Source organism: Panthera pardus, unplaced genomic scaffold, assembly GCF_024362965.1.
Source record: "Panthera pardus isolate Hobbes unplaced genomic scaffold, ASM2436296v1 HiC_scaffold_10, whole genome shotgun sequence".
Taxonomy (NCBI): Eukaryota; Metazoa; Chordata; class Mammalia; order Carnivora; family Felidae; genus Panthera; species Panthera pardus.
In genome coordinates, this window is record NW_026526655.1 from 51,851,443 (window position 1) to 51,877,839 (window position 26,397).

General features: G+C 36.0%; 1 protein-coding gene across 1 annotated transcript in view; it reads left to right on the forward strand.

Annotated features, from left to right (window-relative positions):
* LOC109269625 (uncharacterized) overlaps positions 1-26,397 on the forward strand; it is a 114,915-nt gene that overhangs the window by 27,810 nt on the left and 60,708 nt on the right. The window contains exon 5 of the mRNA XM_053901820.1: positions 17,257-17,312. Within this exon, the coding sequence (XP_053757795.1) occupies positions 17,257-17,312 (56 nt within the window). The remainder of the gene's footprint in view (positions 1-17,256; positions 17,313-26,397) is intronic.

The following is a 26,397-nucleotide window of genomic DNA, read 5'->3' on the forward strand; positions in this document are numbered from 1 at the left end:
ACTATGCTAAGAATCAAAACTCCCTTTATGTTAAAATTCTCAATTCTGAACAACCCCTCTTCCTTTCAAAAGTGGTTTAACTTTCCTTGAAGAGATCAGGTAGTTGTTGTGGTCTTGCATGTGAAGGGTTTAGACTTCATGTTGTAGTCATTGGAGAGCTACTGATGATATGAAAGTATGGTGTAAAACACTTCACAAAGATTCAGCTGACCAGGGACAGCAGAGACTTGGAAGGGAATCAGGGATTGAGATAAAACTTAAGACTGTTGCAGATGTAGGTGTTCTCGCTTGGGGAGGGACCAAGAGAATGCAGAGGGATGCTTTTGAAAAATAGGGTGAAGCGAGGATCCACATACTGCCTGACAGGATACCAGAGGCCAGGGAAGAAGGAAGGGGAAAAGCCATATTTTATCTGCTTTCAGACTGAGTGACCAAAAGATGATATACACAGAGATGAGAAGAGCTGATTTGGGCAGCAGGCACGGAAACTGGTTCAGGGTGCTGAACAAGGAAAGGAGAGAAAGTGAGTAATGCGACTACAGACATGTTTTATATAAGGCACTACATCTGCATCTTATATTTTTCAAACAAAAGCAAGCTTGAGTTGAAAATTAATATAGCCTAAAAACCTATTATTAAAAATTCTGTTTCTCCTAATTTCTAAATCATAAAAAACATGAGTTATTAACTCTTTAAAAATAAGATATCTAATTTAGTCCTGTAAAAAACTGAAGATGCTTTTTAAAATATCCAGCAAGTATTGAGACATGTCATATAACATTTCTTTCTAGAAATGATGTATTGAGAAAACAATTTCTCAACTTCTCCACTGGCCCTAAAACAGTCCTTTCATTGTATGTACTCTGTCCAGTAAATGAATGAATGAGAATACAGTCAGTGGGCAGTTAGTTTTAAACTGTACAAAAGTGACAAAAAAAAAAATCAAGAGGCTAATTTTGGAGCTGTCCACATATTAGTGACAATTTGTCAAGAACATGCTAAGGGAGCAAGACCCAATACAGAAAAGCAAAGGGTCTGGGAATATATCTTGTGCTATACCTATTTTTAAAGTGTGGAGAGAGCAGTGAGACCCAAGGTATAAGGTAGAGTAATGTCACAGAAATGGAAGAGTATAAAGAATAAAGGGAGGACTGTGGTGGTAAACGCAGTAGAAGACTAGGAAGGTGGGGGGACTAGAAAATGTTGCTTAATGTGTGTATATTCTAGTAGAAAAGCCAATGAGTAGGAGAGTGGAAACTGCTAAAATAACAAAACTGAATAGATGCATAAAGAAACCATGTTATACACCCATGATTTACGTTGGTTTGCTTCACAAATGCAGGTAATTGCAGATCAGCCTTTTCCTGCATTCTGCACCCTGACAATATATAGGGTTTGCTTAAATTCTCAGTGCAGCTAACCATGTATCATTGTGCCAATCACAATCCAAGAACCTTTCTTTATTTGCCAGGTATTGTTTGAACATTAAAAAATAAAACCAAGTGACGCAAGTAGCTTTTCTGTGGCTATATTGTTTGCCGAGGCTGTGATTGGATAAGATCCAGTAATACCTTTAGGATGGGCCCAGAAATAAGTAAAAAAGCAATGTGTATTTTGATAGAGACCTCTAAACAAATCACATGATTTCATAGCTTTAATCAATCTTAGGAATCAGAGCCCAGCTCATTTCAGTGAAAAACATTTAAAGCCACAGGAGGTCAAGTGACTTGCCGAAGTTCACCAAACTAGTCATTGGCAAAGCTAGAACCAGAAATCAAATGTAATTCTTGTTCCCTGCTTGTTTTATAAGCCATACTGTCTTCAACTGAATTCATAAAACTCCCAAATGCCATTTCAGCTGTGACATGTTCTAAAGCTCTTTTTTTTTTTTTTTCTATGTAAACCAATCTGGTCACAACATGCAAGTAGTGTCCAAGGCATTCTGAAATTAACATTTTTTTCTCTTCCAAACTAACTCTTGGTAAGCAAAATTTTAATCAAATATTTAATATCAGGTGTTTAAAACAAATTAGTTCAGTTGAACAGTTTCTCAGATTTTATCTGCCTGTTGTTTAGATTCACAGGTTAAGAACTAGAAAATGTTTTACCTTTCCATGAGGACTTTGGCATGGCTTCAATGACTAATACAATTCACATTTAAGAATGAGTATTTTTTTGAGTACATATCCTTTTACAGTAAAACAGTCAAGATAACATTAACTCAAGTTTTTGTTAGGGAAAGCCTGTTAATATTTTCTCCCCCTCCCTCTCTGTCCTTGACAAATAAAACAAGGCTTTAAAGATATTAAAAACATGTGATTTTGTTTTTAAAACTGTGCTTTTTAAACTGTAGCCATCACTGTCATCCCACGTAAAGATGCTTGTTGTTAATAGTAGGAACAATATCTGACTTGGGTTCATTTGGTTTTCATCAGTGTTTACAGTTCAGATTTTATTTTGTTTTTCACAAGACCATTTTGTATCACTTCAAACTAACATTTAACAACACCTGAGCAAAACAACCCAAAGTTGATCCAGTACCCATTACATATGTACACACACACAAACACACATACACACCTTTTGCAAATGTAGGGTATCGGTAGATAAAAGAAAATGGTCGCCTGATACTCTTCTTGAAAGTTCATCTCTCAGGCCTATCTAAACAGAGGGAAGACCCATGTAAGTATTATAATGCAATAACAAAGAAGACCATTTAGAATAAGAGCTAATTTATTTCTTTTTAAATTTTTTTAATGTTTATTTTTGAGAGAGAGAAAAAGAGAGCGTGCGCATAAGCATGAGTGGGGGAGGGGCAGAGAGAGGGAGACAGAATCCAAAACAGACTTCAGGCTCTGCACTCAGCCCAGAGCCTGACACAGGGCTCGAACTCATGAACTGTGAAATCATGACCTAAGCCGAAGTCAGATGCTTAACCAACTGAGCCGCCCAGGTGCCCTGCCCTTAGAGATAATTTACTTCCTAATTTTTCTTTAGAATTCCTAAGGTTTTCTGCAGTTCATTGGTTATGTGGTTATGAAGTTATGCAAGCCAAGAGAACACACAGAGGAGTCTAGCCAGGTAGATTTTGGCAGATACCGTAGTTTTAGAGCTTCAGGAGACCATGGGAGGTAGATACAAGGCTGGGAGGGGCACAAAGTTATTATACTTTAGGCTAGAGTCCAGGGAAGTCATATAAGGCCAAGCACAGTTGCCAAAAGCCATCATTCTAGGTAACCAAGGCCCAGAGTCCAGGAAGTTAGAGCGAATTGGAAAGAAAGATTCTGGAGAACAGGTGACACTTTGTTCTTTCTGATCTGTGTGGCCATTACAGGCCCCTGTTGTTGATTGTTACCAGAAAGAGGTCAGAAGTCAGCCTGAGAATTCTGCCTCTCACTGAAGCAGAGAAATCAGGATCACTTGGTGTAGATTTTTGCCATTTTAGATCACTAATGACTAACTTTTCTATTTCAAACTATGTTGGTAACCTTGAAAGGAGGCTACTGACTATATATCTATCATATTCTTGATATGCCTATTAAAGCTAACAAGATCTAAATTTGAAATAATAAAATGTCAGTAGTTTGTAGTAAGTCCATCATTTCACAAGTTGTGCTATCTTGGGTAGGTCATATAACCTCGTTGATTCTCATTTTGTCTGCTTATAACAGAAGGTTTAATGCCATTCAATTTACAAAACACTGATCAAACTAAAACACTAATCCCTGGACCAGAGTCAGTACTTGATATAAATTACTTCCCTTAATTCACTTACTCTTTTGTTAGCCAACAAATACTTACTGAGGACACTACTATGGGCCATTGTAGATTCTAGGTTCTGGAAACAGGGTGGTGAACCAGCAAGATGTTCTTTTCCCCAAGGATCTGGCATTGCTGCTTGCTTCCTTTGTTTGTGTACATATGCCAATTACCCACTTTCTTCTTCACAAAGTAATAAAATGTTTGAGAACATGGTTAGGTAATAAGGAAACCCATAAATAGTTACAATGATCATGGTCCAGTGTGTGGATCACTTAAAATATCAGTAAAATATCTTGACTCATTACAGATTCTGGAAAATCCGATCATAACAAATTAAATTTACTACTTCAAGTTATCCAAGATTATTAAATATAGTATAGAACTGGGTAGTTCAAATACATGTATTTGTAATATCTGCTCAAACACCGGGTTCATTTTACTAAAAAAATTCTTAACTGCACATTGTATTTCTTGATGTCTTCCTCTATTACCTACACTCCAGTCTGTCACTTCTCTACTTCCAAAATACACTAGCTGGAACATTACCTCTTAAAAATTAAAAGCCACAATCACACGTAAAAATTATTTTTTTCTTATTTGCATGTTTCATTTTCTTGATTATCTCCTTTCAATATCACTGTATCAAAAAAGTAAATACAGTTAAATACTCTATGTTCAAAAGACTTAAACTCTCTCATTGCCAAAGATAGTTGGCAGATTAAAGGGTTATAAAGTTTTAAGAAAATCCTCCCAAAAGAGCAGCAAGGAGACTCCAGGGAAGACATGTGAAACCACCAATGAGGGAGGAGACACAAAACTGAAAGAAGCATCCCCATGTCAGCCCCCTGCTAGGCTCTGCTCAGCAGGAGATAATGTTCTTCATTTTCCCACAATGCACAGCAATATAGTAGGAGGTGAAATGAAGTTGATTCTTCAGTACGTAAGGAAACTTGACAGCTTCCCAGGCCTTTCCTGAGAGGAACTTCAATCTCATTAATTTATAGTTATCATTATGTATTTGAAGAATGTAGATATCTACAGTCAACTAATCATTGAAGTACACCAAGTGACAAATATGGTATATTGCTCATCCTTTTCAATCATCCATAAGGTTATACCTCTTTCTTAGATAATAGTTACAGGATTGCATATTAAGTTTTCCATATCTTTAAAATATACGTAGGCAACAGTGCTTGGTGTACACATACACACACACACACACACACACACACACACACACACACACACAGGCAAGATGGGCCTCTGATCTCTGGGCCTTAGGCATCAGAGAATCTCTCTGCACATCCTCTAACTATAGCTCATTGCACAAGACAAATAATTCAGGAACTCAAGGATTGTGCCCATCCAGAGCCTGAGCCATGCCCCCTTCTATGCCTTCTCTGGTTACCTAATATCCCAGAATTCCCCACCCAAATGGCCATGGAGCCTGCTTCAGCTTTTTCCCCAGGACTGTTTCCAAGCATGGATTGTTCTATCTATGTGAAACTCCCCTAGGTTTGAGGGATGCCCAAGCAGCCGCTGTTTGCAGGGGATCAGATATGTGGGTTGATGTGGCCACCTGTATAATCTTGAGATCTCTCACCTTGTCTTTAGACCTCTCACCTTGTGGGATAGAGCTGGGAATGGGAAGAGAAGGGGGGCTGGGCTGTGTACTTTTGAGTAGGCTCTCCCAGGATTTCCACTTTTTAAACATGAAACTCCAAGGTATCAAACAATTTTAACTTTGAATTTTGCCTGAAGATAACTTTAAGGTAGGAAGACAGAATACACTTCATTTACAGATACTTACCACAATTTATAACTTGATATATTGTATGTGGTCTCTCTTTGTACTGTTTTTCAGATCCCACAAATGTTAGCGAAGGGGCTATATATATATATATATATATATATATATATATATATATATATTAAAAAGTTAATTTTCCCTATTATTTCTGATAAATGAATTTCCAAGAGGATGTCAAAAGATCTCTAAATTTATAAGGTGTGCTTCAGACTGATTTCATACTAAGTCCACATTACTTTGGATTGCTTTTCCCAACATGTCTCAGCAAAACATTATACAACCTGATTAAACAAAGCCTCATTCCCACACAGCTCCACCTTCCTTACTTGGCAGATTTAATCTGGTGACACCCTTTAAAGACCAATATTCCAGCTACATTTAAAAGAAATAGCCATTAGAACTGAATATAACTTTCTTTTCAAGGTTATATTCTATTTCTGACCACAGGGCAGGTAAAACCAAAGAAAAAATATCCCTAAAGGAATAATACACTTTAAACTTTTCTTCCCACTCTTCCTCTCCTTTTTAAAAAATTTTTTCTTTTTAACATTTATTTTTGAGAGAGAGAGACAGAGACAGAGAGAGACAGAGTGCGAGCAGGGATGGGGCAGAGAGAGAGGGAGACACAGAATCTGAAGCAGGTTTCAGGCTCTGAGTTGTCAGCACAGAGCCCATCGTGGGGCTCAGACTCACGAACTGTAAGATCATGACCTGAGCCGGAGTCGGACGCTTAACTGACTGAGCCACCCAGGCACCTCTCCTTTTTTTTTTTTTTTTTTTTTTTAAATCAAAGCCACACAAATTAACCAAACAAGACTAAAAAAAAAAAAAAAAAAAAAAAAAGCAAAATAGAAACAAAGTTGAACACCATGGGATCATTCTGAATATTTATCTCCCTAATACTTCTAAGTCATAATAATGCAATAATACATGAGTAAATATTTATTAACAATTCTCTACAACCCTAGCATTTGCTCCTAGATAATAGCAGTCAAAGGATGTATGTATAATACAGTGTGGAAAATAAGACACAAGAAATGCTAGGCAAGGCAAGATAAAAGGTTTTAATGTGAGTTCAGGGGCAAGAAGGATTATTTTACTTTAGGCAGTGGGTAGGAGTTGAATATATTTTGCGAAAAAAGACATCAGGGCATTCCCTGATTACTTTTTAATTTAGTTTAGGGCCGTCTGGAATATTACAAGTTTAAATATTGAAGGTATTAAAGTACCTTGCTTTCGTATATCCAGGCCACTTAAGATCTGCCAACTGCCTAAGGCAATCTGCAACAGAGATCACAAAAATGGGCAAGGAGGAATAGTGAAAGGTCAGGCATTGATTTTCAGGGCATTAGTCTGGAAAAGTGATGACTTTTTAAGAAAAATAATGGACTGCAAAATGCATTGAAATTTTCATAGTAAATATATCTTCTCTTTGAATATTGATATTTAGTGGGAACATAATATATAGGCAATAGCAACTGATTTTCTAACATTAATTCCAATGAGTCATTGAATTTCTCATGTTATATGTGGCATAACTGATGAACTGACCCATGATACACACCCAGTGTGTCATAGCCAATGATGCTCAAGGTAGGCTGTTCATAAGCCATACACATTCCTGAACATACAGCTCCTTGAAATTGAGTCAGAATGCAAACACGTTACCATAAATTTTTGAGACCTGACTATCTTTAACTGCTTAAACCATTGTCAAGTCCCTAGTGAAAGCTCTGAACCACAAATACGGCCTAACAAATTGTGATTTGGGAAATGTCACCACAGGCATTCAGTTTAATTTGCTGAATTGAAATGAAGTTGCAACATCAGAAAGGGTGCTTCAGCAGGATGCAAAATGTAATGTAGGAAAATGTTTTTTTCTTTGTTGTTTTTGTCTTAGTCTTAAATTTATCTAATTTTGAACATTATTCAGACTGAATCTTCCTAGGTATGGTAAAATGTACACTCCTTTATGGCAAATTAGTTGTAGAAAAGAAACTATGGTGAAAGTGGAATTTGTACAGAAATTATGCTGTTTGTTTTAGAAATACAGAGGGAGTAGGAAAATTGGAGCTGAGCCAGGTATGTACCCTCTCAGGTCACTTGCCCTTGTCTCCACTGTATGGAACACTCTTGCTTAGTATATCTGCATAGATACTTTCTTACAACCTTCCAGTTTCAGACTAAATGTTGCCTTAATCAGAGACCTCTGACCACTCTTTATAAACTAATAACCTCTTTGTGCGTCACTCTCTCCCTCTAACTCTGCTTATGCTTTTAATTTATTTAATGTTTATGTATTTTTGAGAGAGAGAAAGAGCACAAGTTGGGGAGGGGCAGAGAGAGAGGGAGACACAGAAACCAAAGCACACTCCATCCAGGCTTCATGCTGTCAACACAAAGCCCAAAGTGGGGCTTGAACTCACAAACCATGAGATCATGACCTGAATGGAAATCAGTTGCTTAACCAACCTAGCCACCCAGATGCCAGCTTTTAATTTTTTTAATATGCTTTTAATTTAATGTTCTTCTAAACATGTATCAAACTTGCAAATTCTATATCTACCTGGGTATTTTTTTTTTTAATTTTTGCTTCTTCTCCCTAAAATATGTTTCTTGAGGACAAGGGCTGTTTAGTTCATCATTATATTTCCAGTATTATGTCCACAACACATAGTACAGTAAGTACTCAATACATTTTTCTTGATGAAATGAATGGATAATTGCTAGCTCTTTGTAGGTCAAGATTAATTACTTGTAACAGTTCTCACCCATTTTAACTTTAAATATGTAAATGATATATTTACTTTGGGTAAGAGAAATTCATCCAAACACCTGAAATATTCAACAGAACAAAACTCACAAATTATTCAGAAACAAGAAGAGAAGTACAGTGTATACAAATCTATAGAACCAAATACTAGTACCTGAAGCCTCTCAGGGTGGAATTTGCTTACTAGAAACTCAGTGATGGATAGCTAATATAACTGCTAACTTAATAGCTTCCTAGGTGTGGTTTAAAAGCATATGTAATTTTGACAAATGGTGCTGGAATAACTGGTATCTACATGAAAAAGAATAAAGTTAGACACTGACCTCACACATGTACAAAAATTAATGCAAAATGGGTGCTAGACCTATAGTTAAAGGCTAAAATTATAAAACTCTTAGAAGAAAACATAAAAGTAAACCTTTGTGACCTTGGGTTAGACAATATTATCTCAGATACAACTCCAAAACAATGAGCAATTTAGACTTCCTCAAAATTAAAAACAATTGTGCTTCAAAAGAAACCACCAAAAAGTGAATAGACAACAAATAGAATGGGAAAAATATATGTAAATCATATATCTGGCAAATAACTTATATCAAGACTATATAAAGAACTCTTACAACTGAATAATAAAAAGACAAGTAACACAATTAAAAATGGGCAGAGGATGTGAATAGATATTTCTCCAGAGAATGCAAACAATGGCCAATAACAATGGAATAAACAATGGCACATGAAAAGGTGATCAATACCATTAGTGATTAGGGAAAAGGAAATCAAACCCATGATGAGATACCACTTCACATCCACTAGGATGGCAATAACAAGTGTTGGTGAAGATGTAGAAAAATTGGGATTCTAACACATTACTAATGGGAATCAAAACTGGTATAGCCACTTTGGAAACAGTTTGGCAGTTCCTCAAAATGTTAGACATAAAATTACCACGTGATTCAGCAATTCTACAACAAAATATATACCCAAGAAAACTGAAAACATATATCCACACAAAAACCTGTCCAGCAATATTCATAGTAGCATTATTTGTGATAGACAAAAAGTAGATATGACCCAAATGTCCATTAACTGATGAATGGATAAACAGTGGTGGTACATCCATATAATAAATTGTTATTTGGCAGTAAATGGGAATGAAGTACTACAAGATTCATACTACAACATGGATGAATCTTGAAAATATAATACTAGGTGAAAGAAGCCAGTCACAAAAGGTCACATAGTGTATGATTCCATGTATATGAAAAGTCCAGAATAGACAAATCTGTAAAGCCAGAAAGTAGATTATGTATTATTACCTAGTGTTGGATTGGGGTTATAGGAATGGGGAATGACTGCTGACGTGTACTAGGTTTCTTTTCAGATGATGAGAATGCTTGAAAATTAGATACTAGTGATGATTGCACAACTGAGAATAACTAAAAATTACCCAACTGTACACCTTAAATACGTGAATTTTATGGCATGTACATTACATTTAAATAAAGCTATTTAAAAAAAAAACATAAGTATGAAGCACAGCTGTATAGCAAAGTATCACCTTAAGTTGTGCTACTTAATTGGGTTCCATGGAGAAGCACGAAACCCACTCCTGAAGGATGCAGTTTATACAAAGGCAATGGAATTCTTCCCTTCAGGGCCACTTCTATTCAGAGGCAGAGCAAGAGCCTGAAGTTAAGAGGTGTTCAAAAGCCCATTTGCTCAAGTTTTCTCCTCAGCTTGTTGCTTCAGGGTTTGAAATGCCTTTTATAGGTCATCTTGTGGAATAAGTCATGAAGGACCTTATTAAAATAGCAACACTGAAGGTGGAAATGCATAGTACATTAACTTATAAACACTCATAAGAATAAGCTTATGAACTTACTTAGCCAAGCATTTCAGTAAGGCCCTACAGGAATGAATTGTTAATTAAAACTGAAGGGAAGAGAAAAAGATTTGGAACCTGGAACACTGCCTGAAGCACTGATTTTAGAAATAAAATCTGAGAAACATTGACATAAAATGTAGGAAGGAACTAAAGATTAGTTTTTGTATGTCATAATTTACCTTTTCTACCATGTAAATAAACTCTAGCCACATATATTAGACTCATACCTTTTGTTCTTTAAGCTTTAGTAGGCAAGTGGTAAATCTAGGATTATAAATCATAATCCTTGGCAGTGAAAAGCCACTGAAGTGTTTTGAAGAAAGGGAGTGTCATGATCTGGTGTTGTAGAAATATCTTCTGGCTACAGTGTGGAGAGAAGATTTGTGGGAACGAGATTGACTGTAGGGAGATGGTGGAGGGACCAACAACCCACCAAGATGGTATGAAGATGACTTCAAAGTGAAAACATCTGTGGAAAGAAATCTTATCTGTGCTACCCTTACATGATTAAAGCAGGGCTTTATGAGCATGGTTATCACAAACCTCCTCTCCAGGGAAGTCTCGACTCAAGGAGGCAACTGGCCTTGGGCACTAGGACATTCTAAAAAATTGTGTAAAGAAGTCTCATCAGAACCTTCCATCTTTTGAAGGCCTAAATTCACACTCCTTTATTAAGCTGGTATATAAACCCTTACTCCTACTTGTTCAGGGAGTCACTTCTTATGGGGTGTTCTCACAGGCCTGTGAAAATAATTTTTTCTATTAATCTACTGTCAGTTAATTCACAGGCCCCCAAACACATTGACCTAAATTGGTAGAGGATAAATGTTTCCTCCCAACAATAGGTTAGGAGGCCATTACACTAAGCTAGTAAAAAGACCATGCTGATTTGGATTAGGGTAGCAGCAGAGGGAAGAGAGGTGTTTCAAATAGAATCAACAGGGTTTGGGATGTGGATATAGTCAGGAGGGAATAGGGAGAATGAGGGAATGAATCCTAGGTCTCTTCCCAAGGCCCTTCAAACTTAATACTCTGCAGGCTGAATAGACTTCAAAATATAGAATGTGCTATAACACCTGTATGTGCGTGGGCAGATAACTCAAAAGCAGATGACACAATTCCTCATGGAAAAACTGCCTTGTTAAGCAGAAACACTTTGATGAGCCATCATTGGCTCTGCACTTGGAGCTTGTCAAAAATGAGCTTAAGGGGCGCCTGGGTGGCGCAGTCGGTTAAGCGTCCGACTTCAGCCAGGTCACGATCTCGCGGTCCGTGAGTTCGAGCCCCACATCGGGCTCTGGGCTGATGGCTCGGAGCCTGGAGCCTGTTTCCGATTCTGTGTCTCCCTCTCTCTCTGCCCCTCCCCCGTTCATGCTCTGTCTCTCTCTGTCCCAAAAATAAATAAAAAACGTTGAAAAAAAATTAAAAAAAAAAAAAAATGAGCTTAAAATTGGACAAAGAGGGGTGCCTGGGTGGCTCAGTCAGTTAAGCGTCGACTTCGTCTCAGGTCATGATTTCACGGTTTGTGAGTTTGAGCCCCACATCAGGCTCTGTGCTGACAGCTCGGAGCCTGGAGCCTGCTTCAGATTCTGCGTCTCCCTCTCTCTCTAGCCTTTCCCCTCTTGAGCTCTATGTCTCTCTCTCTCAAAAATAAATAAACATTAAAAAAAATTTTTTTAATTGGACAAAGGAAAAATTGCCCACATAACAAAGTGAGAAGAATATTTTGCTTCAGCAAGAGATGGATGATTCAAGTGTTTCAAAACCAGGAAAAGCAGTGGGAGATTACAGGAAATAGGGAAGATGGCCCAGCAAGACATCAGGAGCTAGATCCTGAGCAAAAGTGCTGGCTACCAGGGATCACTGCCAGTGAACAGGGATGTCTGCTGTTCAGTGTAACATTATTTGCTGTGCTGTGGTATAATGTCCTCATATCTTAAGATATAACCCAAATCTTTAACCCAACTACCTGGTATGAAAACCCATGTGTTTCACATTTGGGTCCATGCAGAATGGATAGAAGAGGGTAGCTAGGAAAGGAAGGATGTAAAAGGCATAATTTAGCAATAGTAGGAACTGAGAACAAGGAGTAAAGCAGTGAGGATGTACCCCTTGACATTCACCACATCTGATGGGAAGTGGGGGAGGAGGTGGGGGATGGCAGCAGGGGAAACCAGAAAATTATATGTGAAACTCATGGTCGGAGCAAAAGCTGGGCCATTTCCAGTCAACTATTGTATAACAAGGCAACTCTCAGAAAACTGAATGACTAGAACCATCAGGCAGCTATTCACATGAGTGAATACCTAAATGAGAATCTTTTACATTCTTTTCAGAAATCTAACTTCTGAATTTCTTTATCCTTCATATCTGTGCAAAACTTAATGTATTCCTCTATTTGTGAATGTAGGTTACATTGGACACACATCTAATGGCTCAGAGTATTAAAAGACCTGTTATTTGTATCATGTGCCAATTAGGTGAAAGCTGAGTGTTGAAACACAAAAAAATAATTTCTGGGGTAAGCAATACTGGATCATTTTCAGTCTGCAGATCATATTCATTCATCTTATGACTCTTCTTAGTAGTTCATCAAGGTACAGGTTTTTCTTAATTAAGACTTCTGGGGACACCTGGGTGGCTGTCAGTTAATCATGTCTGACTCTTAATCTCGGCTCAGGTCATTATCTTGCCATTCATGAGATTGAGCCCTGTATTGGACTCTGTGCTGATAGAGCTGAGCCTGCTTGGGATTCTCTGTCTCCCTCTCTCTGCCCCTCCCCTGCTTGCATGCGCTCTCTCACTCTCAAATAAATATATTTTTAAGAGACTTCTGAACTAATTAAAATGTCTAAATTCCAATTATAAAACTAATGGCTTCTTACTTGGAATATATACTAAGTCAGTGAAATAGATTTTGAAAAAAATATATTGAATGTCTTATCTAATGTTTTAAAATTTGTTTTCTTATTGCTTGAATTATTCTCCAGAGAGGTCTCCTTGAAGCACAGCAATCTAGAAAATAAATGATATACCTGGAAATTATCATCATGGTTCATCTTGCAAAAAATATGTTCTTCATTCAAGATTTCCAGAGACATTACTATATTCACCAAGTTACTGGCTTTTACTGTGGTTACCACCATGAATCCAATGAAAAATAGACTGTTTTCTCTTCCTATTGAGTTCAATATTATCTGGAGTATATTCTTAATTTTCAAATAAGAACTAACAGAACATACCATGAAAACAAACTAGAAGATTGAAATTGAAGTGTTTTTGAAGTTGAAAGCCACAGATACTGTTTCAGAATGTCCTCTGAATTTGTGTATTCCACGCATAAAAGGCATAGAACTATTTATATTATTTTGGTTCTATAATATGGATAATTTTTTTAACTTGGCATAATCAGGTTTTATAGATACTGTGGAAATTTTTAAATTAAATTTATCTTTTCAGAGTGATAGAAAAATATACACATGAGCATTATAATTGGTCACCAGCTATTCCTGGAGCTATTATCTCTCCATGTACAGTTATTTACAATGGTTAATAATGCTCAATGGTGTCACTGAGCTAACCTAAACTTCATCAGCCTGACAAGAAGTAGATGAGAGTTAAAATAAAGTGGTGTCTTTGAAAGATTTAATGTGTCACCAAGACTGATTCTTAACATCATCTAATAGAAAAGATATGCTCCTAGATCATTCACATGAACCAAGTCTACATTGGCATAAATTTAGTAGGCTTTCCACATACAGCTTTTAAGTAAAACTCACTATCTCTCAGATTTGTGATGGCAGGAAATTTCTGCAATAGCTCCACAAAATGGGAAGTGGACAGAATGTTTCTGTTTTTAGACATAAAAATTCGGGAAATGAAACATAACTAGATCTTTTATATGAGCTCCTTTCTCAGTCTGTTAATAATACTGTCTAACCAAAACTGGATATTTTATTAATATTGGAACTTTCCAATAGTTTCCAATAGCTATAGGTGTGTCTGCCATTTGAGGAAAGCTCAAAAATAGGAGGAGGTTTATCAATAAAATATTCTCTTATTTTTCCCCATACTCAAAGCCATTAATAAAAAGAGAAAATATTCTATTTGTACATATGGAATAAAATCATTAAAAGTAAATTTTTAGGGGTGCCTGGGTGGCTCAGTCAGTTGAGCGTCCGACTTCGTCTCAGGTCATGATCTCGTGGTTGACGAGTTCAAACCCTGCGCCGGGCTCTGTGCTGACAGCTCAGAACCTGGAGCCTGCTTGGGTCTCTGTGTTTCCCTCTTTCTCTGCCTTCCCACTCATGCTCTGTCTCTGTCTCAAAAATCAATAAACATTAAAAAAAATTTTAAGTAAATTTTTAGCAATATTTTCTTCCTGGATTATATTTTCAACTTTGTGTGTGTGTGTGTGCATGTGTGTGTGCATGTGTTTTGAGGATTTTAACAAAGGAGTATTAGGAAAAAATACCTGGCATTTGCAGAAGTAATCACATTTATCCCCCAAATATGAGGAAAAGTAAAAAGGTATATTTTATTAATTAGAAGAATTCAATTCCAATGTTAACTACTAACTTCAGTTAGCTGTTGTTTCTTAAGAAACTAACACATGATATGTTATTCAGTATTCTATTTGAAAATAGAACAGGTTTTGGGGTGCCTGGGTGGCTTAGTTGGTTAGGTATCCAGTCAGGTCACTTTAGCTCAGGTCATGATCTCACAGATCATGGGTTTGAGCCCCACGTTGGGCTCTGTGCAGAACAGCTCAGAGCCTGGAGCCTGCTTCGGATTCTGTGTTTCCCTCTCTCTCTGCCCCTCCCCTGCTCATGCGCTCTCTCTCTCTCTCTCTCTCTCTCTCTCTCAAAAATAAAATAAACTTAAAAAAACACTTTTTTAAAATAGAACAGGTTTCGAGTCATGAAACTGGTCTAAAGTGGGAAAAATAGAAGATTATAGCTTAGAATTTCTCTCCCTTTCAGCTTTAAATACATAAGTTTTGGGTGAAACTTAACCCAAGTTAATATACCTACTAAAGTTCTGAGTCACTGATGTTAGCCATTTGCAGCATTTGTGGAGTGGGAGAAATGAGAAAAATTCCTAACATGTTTCTCTCCCACTGCCCTTTCTTCATGCTAAAGGTCACAATTTTGCTTTATGATAGATTGCATTATAGATTGTTGGAGCTAAAAGAGACTCTTTCAGTAATCTAGGCTCATATTCTTATTCAATACAGAAGAAGAAACTGAGGCTCAGAGAGTTTAAATGACTTGCCCAGGACCACAAACTAAAAATAATGGGATAGGAGCTAAAAAAATATAGAGCAGGAAAGAGTTTTCTCTTTTAATTGTTTTTTTGTTTGTTTGTTTGTTTGTTTCTGGTTCTTAGTTCAAACAGGTTAGCCCTATAAGAGATTAATTCAGGTAAGCCAGCTAAAAATACTTGTACTTGTTGTTTCTCAATAAAACGAGAAGGGGAAAAAAATCATAGGAATGAAAGCATAGGAATGAAAAGAGAAATGGCCCACAGAACAAATGAGACACAGCATATGTGCTTTGGTTTTTAAGCCTCTGGGCCAAAATCACACTTACGATCTTGGTAACCAAAAAGAATCTTGTTCCTGGAATGCTTGTAGAGACCTGAATTAGTCATAAGCTTCTTAGAAAAGAATTTATCCTTTGTTTGATATTGCAATGATTCTTGATCAGAAAGGCAAGCAAGCCTCTTTTATTGTTATAGGCCTAGTCATACTCCAGTTGCTGGTGTAACAAATCCCTGGGAAACCTGTGACTAAAGAACCATGTATTTTGAATGATTTTTAGTATGGATTAGATGATCTCATAAGGTCCCTCCCAGCTCTATCATTCTTTCTCTATTGGTGCCAGCACAACAAACCTCATATGCATGTTTCAGGGAATTAGGCTAGCCAGCAATGATAGAATTTCTAATTATAGACTTATTCGACTGGGGAAATAACTGTAGAAAGTTTATTTCAGAGTGTTGCTAGAATCATTATTCTCAAAGGTTTAAATGAGGAGGACTCAAATGCCCACATCCAGGACAAAACAATTCAAATGAAGTCATTGCCTTTGGACCAAATATTTGGACCATTTGATAACTTAAGTGATAAGTCTAGCTTCTGGTTTTCCTTCTGCTCCATTACTTCCTCCACCCTGACACGTAAATCTGTTCCTGCCTGTAGCCAAAGGCTAAAAATTCCTTTCTAATCTACTTTCACAGGTAGGAGACTGACCAAAAAAACTATTTGGTCCTTAATTAAAGCTTTCCATTTTGCTAAAAGATAAGAAAGAAGCACCCTACCTTTATCTCTGAAGTCTCTAGGAACAACTTTAGCTTCATATTATATTAAAATACAACATTCAAAATAATATCTGGCATCTTCTTGACATTCCACAGGCATTCTTGAAATAAATGATGCCAACAGTAGCTAAAAATGGTGAAGGAAATTACAGAAGTATTTGACTATCATCCAAAAGATTCCAACAGAGGAAAATTTCCCTCCACCCCACAAGCATCTTAAGGCTTGGTACCAAAGAATGCTAAAGATTTTAACTGGCTGGCAAAATACATAGCAGGTGGCAAAATATTTTTTGACTTGGTAGCTGAACAGTTTCTTTCTCTTTCTTTTCTTTCTTTCTTTCCTTCTTTCTTTCCTTCTTTCTTTCCTTCTTTCTTTCCTTCTTTCTTTCCTTCTTTCTTTCTTTCTTTCTTTCTTTCTTTCTTTCTTTCTTTCTTTCTTTTATACTTGACTGTATTATAAGCAAAAATAGTAATTAGAAAACAACAAAAATCAGGAATAATTTATGTATGATAGAGTCCATTCTGTTTGAAAACAGCAAGTTTCTTCAATCTTTCGTAGTAAATAGAAACTCTTAAGTGCTCAAACATTTGATTCTCTGCTCTCCCCTTGTGCTTCCCTGCCCGTTTAAATACGCAAACAACCTTTCATGCTTACTCTTATGAATCAACATGAAATTTGACAACACTTTCCCTTCCTCATTTCAGATATGACTCATTGCTCTTGGTGTAATCCCCAAGGACCAGAGAAGCTCTACTTTAAAGTAAGGAAACAAAAGAAGCACCTTTAATTCAAGCTGGTTTACCCAGAGAACTCTAATAGTTATTATTCACCAACTTCTTAAGTACAACATTATAAAGCTAAGTGCTTGAAGAGTCCTCTCTTCATCTTTCCCAGGGGAAACCACTGTAGAAAAGCTGGAGAGGTAGCCTGACTGATAAGTCTTGGACTTGAAGTTTATCAGCAGTTCTACTTAAACCATCTATTATCTCTAGGATGCTATTGGATTTTAGCTTTGGGAACATTTTCTTTTACTTCCAAGATTTTGGATCATCTTCCCTCCAGACCCTTCTGACTTTGCATACAAGTAATAGATCTGAGCTACTTGTTAAGAGTCTTTCTATTTTAAAACTTGACCCTTTTTCTGCTGTGGTTTACCCCACCTCCCAGTCTCTCTCAGAAAGGGCTGCAAAGCTCAATTCACTACAGAAATCTTAAATCATCTAGAAAAGCCTGTGGTCTTTCAAACAATATTTAAATAGAAAGGAGAGAAGAACATGGCACTCTGAGTAAAATTCTACTTACCCTTACTTGAAAATAGGAAAAAGTAAATAAAAAGCTGAGGCCCCTTTACTTTTCCATATCTCAGAAACATCTAGTCCCAAGAGAAACCGTTTCTTGGTTGAGAAGATGAGAAGAGTTGAAGTTAAACAATGATCTTTTTTTCCATTTCTTAAAAAAAAAAAAAAAAAAGGCCAGCAGAGGCAAATGCTCAGTTGGACAAATTGTTTCAGCAGATGTTCATTGTCCCAGGGAGAAAACAGCCTCTACTTTGCAGCTTAACACTTGCAAATTTAGAAACTTACATATTTTTAACTTGAGATGGTCCATGCGGTATGAGATGTAAATATTACAATCATTTGTATGAGTAAGTGGTTACAATCTACTGTTAAAGTCTACAGAATGCTGGTGACTTGTTTTATCCCGATATGGTTGATGCAACAATTATCACCCATCTGAGCTTTTCAAGCATCTGTAAGTTTTTATTCCCATTTACAATGGCACTCTGAAAGAATATTAATATTTATAGTAACATTTATAGAGTATTTATGATGTACCAAGCACTTATAATTGTTCTATGAGGTCAAGTACTATTAGTGTGCCTATTTAAAAATGTGTAAGCTAAGGTTCATACAAGTTAAGTAACTTACCTAGAAGTATTGGCATTGGCATGCAAATACAGGCAGTTTGACTCTACAACAGGGGTCATCAAACCTTTTCTGTAAAGGGCCAGGTAATAAATATTTTAGGCTTTAGAAGCCATAAAGTCCATTGCAACAACTCAACTTTGTCTTTGCAGAACAAAAGTAGCCTAAGACAATATATAAACAAATGAGTTGTTCCCACTCATAAAAAAATTTTTATGGTCATTGAAATTTGAATTTCATCTAATTTCCATGTGTCACAAAGTATTATCCTTCTTTTGATTTTTTTCAACTGTTTGAACATGTAAAAACAATTCTTACCCCATGGGTTCCACAAAAACACATATCAGGCTGGATTTGGCCCACAGATTAGTTTGTCAACCCCTGCTCAAGGCTCTTCTTGATTATACTATTTTTCTAATTGTGTCTTTTTATAATTTTTTCAAACAGCTAATGGAACTGCATTTACATTCTAGCATTATCAAATTATGGCAGACTTATCATATGAAATTTTTTTGGTAAATAAGATTTGTTTTTTAGATCTCTATATATAGAAAGCTGAATCATATGAAATTGGCCAATATGTAACTGTTTGACCTATAAAAGTGGCAACTTTGTATGTTTCAACATAACATTTATAAATGTCCATTGCCTTAGGAGGTTAACACTTCATTAGCATGAGGAAAGCATAGGCTAGTGGTTAAGAGAACATCGGGAAAACAAGCATCAGATGTGTAAGGCACTAGTTGATCTTTACAGTTCCCAGGGCACCTGGGTGGTTCAGTCAGTTAAACATCTGACTTTAGCTCAGGTCATGACCTCACATTTTGTGGGTTCGAGCCCTGCATTGGGCTCTATGCTGACAGCTCAGAGCCTGGAGCCTGCTTCGGATTCTATGTCTCTCTCTCTCTGTCTGTCTCTGTCTCTCTCTCTCTCTCTCAAAAATGAATAAACATTTAAAAAAAAAAAAGTTAAATTTCCCGTAGAGGGGTGCCTGAGTGGCTCAGTTGGTTAAGTGCCAACTTTGGATCAGGTAATGATCTCACCGTTTGTGGGTTCGAGCCCCGCATCGGGCTCTGTGCTGACAGCTCAGAGCCTGAGACTGCTTCAAGTTCTGTGTCTCCCTCTCTCTCTGTCCCTCCCCCACTCATGCTCTGTCTGTCTCTTTCTCAAAAATAAATAATAAACATTAAAAAATTTTTAAGAAAATAAAGTTCCTTTAGATTCTTTCTATGAAATGAATTAGGATAGCCTACGACTGAGTGAGAAGGGGGAACACTTACTATTATGTAATTTCTCTGTGACAAGTACTAAATTGTGCCATCTCATTTCGTTTCTGTAATGACACTGTGAGATCAGTATTTTTACTCAATCCATTAAGAAATTTGCCTGCATTCAGACCACTAGATAGATGGCAAAGCCTGTACTTGAACAAAAAAGAAAATACTTCTCTTTGTTTTGCTCACACAACAAAGGCAATTACACTGCTGTCAGTACCACTAAGACTTCTGAGATGAAATTCAACCTTTTCTTCAAATTCATTGCTAGAAAACCAGTTATAAGCCATAGTATTAGAATTTCTCTCATTTTTCAGTAAACTCCAGGAAATATACTTACATAATTTAAAACCACTTTTTGTAGCCACATTTATATTGTTCCTTTGGAATTTCTTACACAAATAACTCCTTAGTTGGGTAAGATCTCAACTTATGTTTAAATGAAAAAGAAGAGGGAGGATAAATCTCAGCTTTTGGTAAACACCATCTTAATAAGTTAAATGATTACTTAAAAACTGGTAGGTTTACAGAGCCTGAGAATTTTAGAGCATCAAATCCTTTTATTCACATTTTAACATATTAGTACATTTAACTCCTGCACATCCTAAGAAAATAATTTTGCATATACTAAGAAAACAAGCATTAGGAAAGGAAAGAAACTATAAAGTAAAATCAAAAGACATATTGAGACCAGAACATTAAAATTGTATTATATTGCTTCATTTATGTTTCTCATTTTCTATCTAAAGAAGAAACCAATAATCTCATCAATGACTACAGAGAAATAAAGTATAAAACAGATAAGGAATTCTAAATAATTCACCAGAGACAGAGCTATGTACCAGAAGAAAAAGAATTATTCCAAGTTACACTTATACTGGAAAGGTACATTACTGCTCTTTTTCTTTTCTCCTTTTTTTTTTCTTTTCCTTTTCTTTTCTTTCCTGTTACCATTTTTCTTGGCATAGAAAATAAAATAAACTTCAGGCATGACTGGCCTCTTTCCTCTCACAAGTTTCCATCTTTATTTTTATGTCTTTTCCCCCCTAAATGCCAGATTGACTATTCTTATTAACATTATTTCGACTCATCAAATATTCTATTTCCTTTCATTCAAAATTTACTTCAAAGTCAGTGTTCTCTGAAATGCACACCAAGCAAGTTGAAAATAGAGACATTTGCCAGAAAGTGAAGCTCAGAAATTAATGAAAAGGTTCTTGGCAGTCCCCAAGAAACAGAGTTTACATGCAAAAGAAGTATCAACTTCTGCAACCATTTATATGCACCAGATTCTGTTGTTGTTTTGTTTTGTTTTGTTTTTGGTATATTATAGACCAAAATCAAAGATGGTTGACAGAAAAGGGGATTTGAGATCTTCCCATCCTCTATAACATAATCACTACAAAATTAAGGTTCATGTATTATTCACTGCTGAATTTCCAACATAAAACTATTTCTGGAAAATGATAGGTGCTCAATAAATATCTATAGAATTGTGAATGTTTGTTAAAGAGTTGACTTTACACATGAAATCAGGAACACAGCAATTAAATAGATGATATTAGTGTCTTGCTTGCCTTAATGAATCCTTCCTTATCCACGAGTTGAAGCAATGAGGGAAATATTCTACAAATCATGAAAACATAGCACTGTTTAGTAATATGGACATAACACGGGCTTAACGATAATGTGACCATTGTCATTTTGGTACTACTCATAATGAAGAAAGGGAAAAGTGGATAATCCAGTCAGATCATGATTCCTAGGCATTCCATAGGCAGTTTTCAGAAAGTTCAATTAAAAATTAGGTGTGATCCTGTAGGCCAATATTTATAAGCAAGTGGAATAAAGAAGGAACATGAGATTTCAGGATGTTTGAAAACAAAAATTCTAACCCATAATCATGCATTTAGCCACAATAAAGTATCTGAGACCTGTAAAGCGGGGTTTCTTAGTTTCGGCTTTATTGACATTTGGCATCCCATACTTCTTTATTGTAGGGAATGTCCTGGGCAGGATGTTCAGCAGCGTCCTTGTCCTCTACCCCTAGATGCTGAGTACTCCACCCCCTTTGTTGCTGAGACCAAAAAATATCTTCAGACATTGCCAAATTGAGGACAGCTGCTCAAAAAAAGAAGGAAAAGAGAGACAGCATTCTCAGGGTTTAGAAATACTTTTAACCAAAAAAAAAAAAAAAAAAGGAACTTCTAAGAGTGATTCAAAAATATCATTGTAGTTGAGGAGTTAAAAATCTCAGTTTAACAACAACTTTAAGGACAAAAGAAAGAAATATCCCCAGTGCCTTATCAGAGCAAGGTAAAGTTTGGTGCTGATTATGTATCAACAGTAGGACAAATAATATTACTAAAATATGTTGCATATGTCTTCTCCATTTTGAAAATAATTTTCTAATATTAGAGATCATTTTAGGTAAGAAGAGAATAAGAAAACACTTTAGTACTTTATATATTATTCTGAATTTCCAAAGTTAGGTAATTTCATATCAAAAGTGCATGGGAAAATTAGTTATCAAAAGCACAATGTTTTTAGGAATCTTTGAAATGATGTTTATGAGTAGTACCATGAAGTAAATAATCCCATTTTTCAAAAAATAAAAAAATAGATGATGTTAAAAAATTGATATGCTGATTAGTAAAGATCCCTAACATACTTGTAGAAGATGAAAGAAATGTTAAGAGCCTACAGTAGAAGAAATGATTGTCAAAAACCTTGAGTTCACTATAAATGAGATATGTCAAATTAATCTCATACTTGACTGGGTTTCTTGAATCGTACATCAGGGTAATGCGAAAAATACAGTGTAACTTGATTTCCGTTTGTCAAATAGTCTTAGGATGTTCATATTCTTGCAGACAAACAGGAAAAGCATGCTCTCGTTACCAATACGGTTTATTTCCCCCACACCATCAGCTAGCCATTCTCCCCACCTTCACACATTCACCCACTCTCTCAAAATAAAGGGCCAAAGCCGTTAGAATCACATATCAGTAAATGCCCTTAAAAGTCTATCATTTTGTAGTATTTCAGTCACTGTGACCCACAAACTACTAATGAATTCAGTGTCTTCTCAATTAAGGTTGAACAAAATTTTATAGACTGATTTCCATCCCAGCCTAGATGGACATCATTTTTTTTTTTTTGCAAAACTCCCAATTCACAGAGAAGCAAATCAACATCAGTTAATATTTGTTTAATTAAGAAAATACCATTCAGAAAAAAGGTCAAGACTTTTTGTTATACTATTAAATATTTTCTTTATAGCTGTTTTATTAATATCGCAATTGCTGTTATACTGATAAAAAAGTTGTGTGCTAGATATGAGAAGTCTGCTTATAAGACACTGTATCAGTCTTTCACTCCACTCTACCCATCCCATATATTCACCTGTCACCTTGCTCCAATAATTGCAAAAATGAGCAAAATCTTTAGAGTACAGATATTTTAAGCACCATGGTACCAGTAATATCAAAAGTGTATTTTCAGGGCAACCAGCACTTTTTGACAAGGTAAATAAAGGAATGTAAACTAGAAAAGAATTGTTTAATTACATCTTACCTGAAAACAAATGCAGCTCCAACAAAAAATAGGAACACATTACACCAAGTATACATAACCACAAACCATGCATTTATTTAAATGGCTGCTTCAATTTCACTACTACATAAATAAAGAATAGAGCGTAATGAAAATTTGTGAGAACCAATAACACTGTGATTCTTTATTTTAGTTAATTAAAAAAGGTGGAGGAATTCAAAAAAGAAGAATCCCGTTTGGCACGTTAAAAATAAATGGATTTAACTATCACTTCATCAATATCATTCCACATAATAGTTTCATTGCCAGGGTATTGGTTCACTTGTGGAAAACCCAAATCATATTATCAGGTAAAGGCATGCTGCAATGATTTCTTTCCAGCATCAACTGGGGTTCATATTACACAGGTCATATTTATACTCAAGTGTCTTCAAACTCTGAACAAATGGAAACTTCCCTAACAAGACAACAAATATTTGACCTGACTTGTAACCATTTTGATGATTTTTCTTGTAAACGAACTATATTCCCAGGAAACCGAGAGCCATGGAAGAGATGAAGTAAAATATGATTTTGAAAAAAAGATTAATAACAGCATTCAAATTTGCAATTCAAATCAATTTGTTTTCAACGTATAGTACACATGAACTCTGTGATGTTTTAAGTGTAAATTCATGGGATTGTAGAGTTCAACCTAAACCTATGAAAATATGAATTAAGAATGGAAGGATGATTTGAACCAACAAACTTGACTCAAAGAGTCCCTTTCCAGTACTTGTACCCACCATGAGCACTGTATTAAGTAAGCCTGGGAACAAGTGACTTTAAATCAAGGAATGAGGTTTTCCTTCCTGAGGAAGAAAGGGGACTTTTTTGTTTGGATCAAACATGTTAGTAGTATTAGTGTTAAGTACAAGGACGCTGATTTTAACTTCAAGACAAAAATATGAAGAAAACAGCCAACAGAAAACGGATAATGAAAATATGTGTGGTTTTAAGAGATGAGTAACCACGTTATAAATAAAATCAACAAGTCTTCCTATTGAAGTTAACAAATATAAAGCCCCTTTCTCAGTTGGAACAAGTCAAACAAGATTTGAAATCTTTTCTCCAAACAGAAATAGTGATATTCTCTTCCATAGCAATGATTTTAATATTTCAACTCTACACACACTGACAACTTCTTGGTTTACACGTATTTGCTACTCTGAAATCAAGAAGAAACAAACTCTAGAGCTGGTCTCACAAGTCTATTATTATCTCTACCTCTTTTTTTTTTTTTCTCTCAGAAACTTCAGCTGGAAGAAAATCAACTTAACATGATTTTACATGAAACCACCCTAAGTATTTAAAGTCATCATTTTTGATCCCCTCATTCACTCAACATAAAAGCATTTAAATGATTTAGGAAAAGTTAAGCATTAGGAAGGTAGTAGCACTTTCAAATCCAAATCTTACCTGGTCAATTGAAATGGAACAACACCCCTGAAAGCCTTCTTGATTTGTGCTCCTCCTCAAGGGACAACTAAATCAGGCAGCCTATATTCTTAAACCCTCAAAGAAAAATCAGGAAGCTTGATCTGTGCACATAATGGCCTGCATAATGTAAGAAAGCGCCGTTTCTTGGCAACTAGAAAACAATCCTTTTCAATTAACTCACAGCAATTGGCCCACATTTGTTGTTAAACACAGAGTAAAGAAAATGTTTTAAGAACTCAAAAGAACTTGGTAATAGCTCACCAAGAAAGTCAGATCAGTTTGTTCATTTTGAAAAGCATTTTTAATTAATTGACTGCCCATTCCAATTGCCTAACCCTTTCCTAAGACCTTTCATTGACACACCTGTCTCACTTCCTTGTTGTATATTATTTACTTAAAACCCAGTCCTGAATAGTTGCATCTGTTGCTGCAGAAACAGCGAAAGCAGGAACAATGGTTCTAGCAAAGCAGAGGCATGTAATGTTACTCTGCTTTTGGTCATTTTGTATGCCATATTTCACTTTCTAAAATGTCAGCTTCACTGTGGCCCTGGATGCTCATTAGGATACATAATTCAAAGCAGTTGTATGTTATGGTCTTGTAGCCGCTAAAGACCACCTTCAGCAGGCACACATTTAGGTGATATATAAGAAGTGCAGCTGGGCTAAATTGATTTTCTGCTATATCAACTGTTTTGAAAGGGCTCATATATACTTATGAGAATCTGGCCTTCTTCTTACGGTGCTGTGCATTCTTACATATAGATTGGAAATTTCATGTTTCAGAAGGGATCCTGTATTGGAACCCTATTTAAGAATCTCTGTTCCAAAAGGCAAGTGGTGAGGAAAATAAAAGTTATACACAAATAATTTTTGCTGTTACACTTTACCATTTTAAATAGAAAAGATTTAGCTATCTGTATGGTTACATCTCCCAAATGAGAAGATAGCTTAAAATGGATAATTTCCATATCCAACCAAAGCCAAATTGCTTGAATTCTGTCTTTATCACCCTTCACTTTGCCAGAATTGACTAAGAGTGTATATTATGGTGTTGAACTTCAACAGCTCTTTTATTTTCTTTTTTTCTCCTTTTATCATCCAAATTTCTATAAAATGCATCTACCTCATCTTGCTATCATTAACAGGCAATTTTTCTTAGGTATTATTTTAAAAACATATCCTTTTGGGGGCATTATGTTTTCATAAAGCACTTTCTCTGTTGGTGGGAATTGGAGGCAGTGTTGTATAGTGTTGAAGGTGATGTATTTAGGCAGACCTTCTGGCACCTCAAATCATACTCTTGACAGCTGTGTCCCATGGGAAGTGTCTATCCACTTACCATGGATAGAACAGCCTGGCATAATTTTACAAGTGTTTCTTCAGCTTTAGTGCTAACCCTTACCCTTGCTAGCTCTATGTCCTTAGGCAGATTAAACATTTTGCGTCTCAGTTCCCTTATATGTCAAATGAATTTAATAATATTTACATTATAGGGTTGTTGTGATGATTGACCAAGATTACATATGCAAAATTTCTTAAAACAGTGGCCAGAAGATGGTAAGGGCCCGAAGGTTAGCTGTGTTTTTAACATCATTGTTGTTGTTATTAAT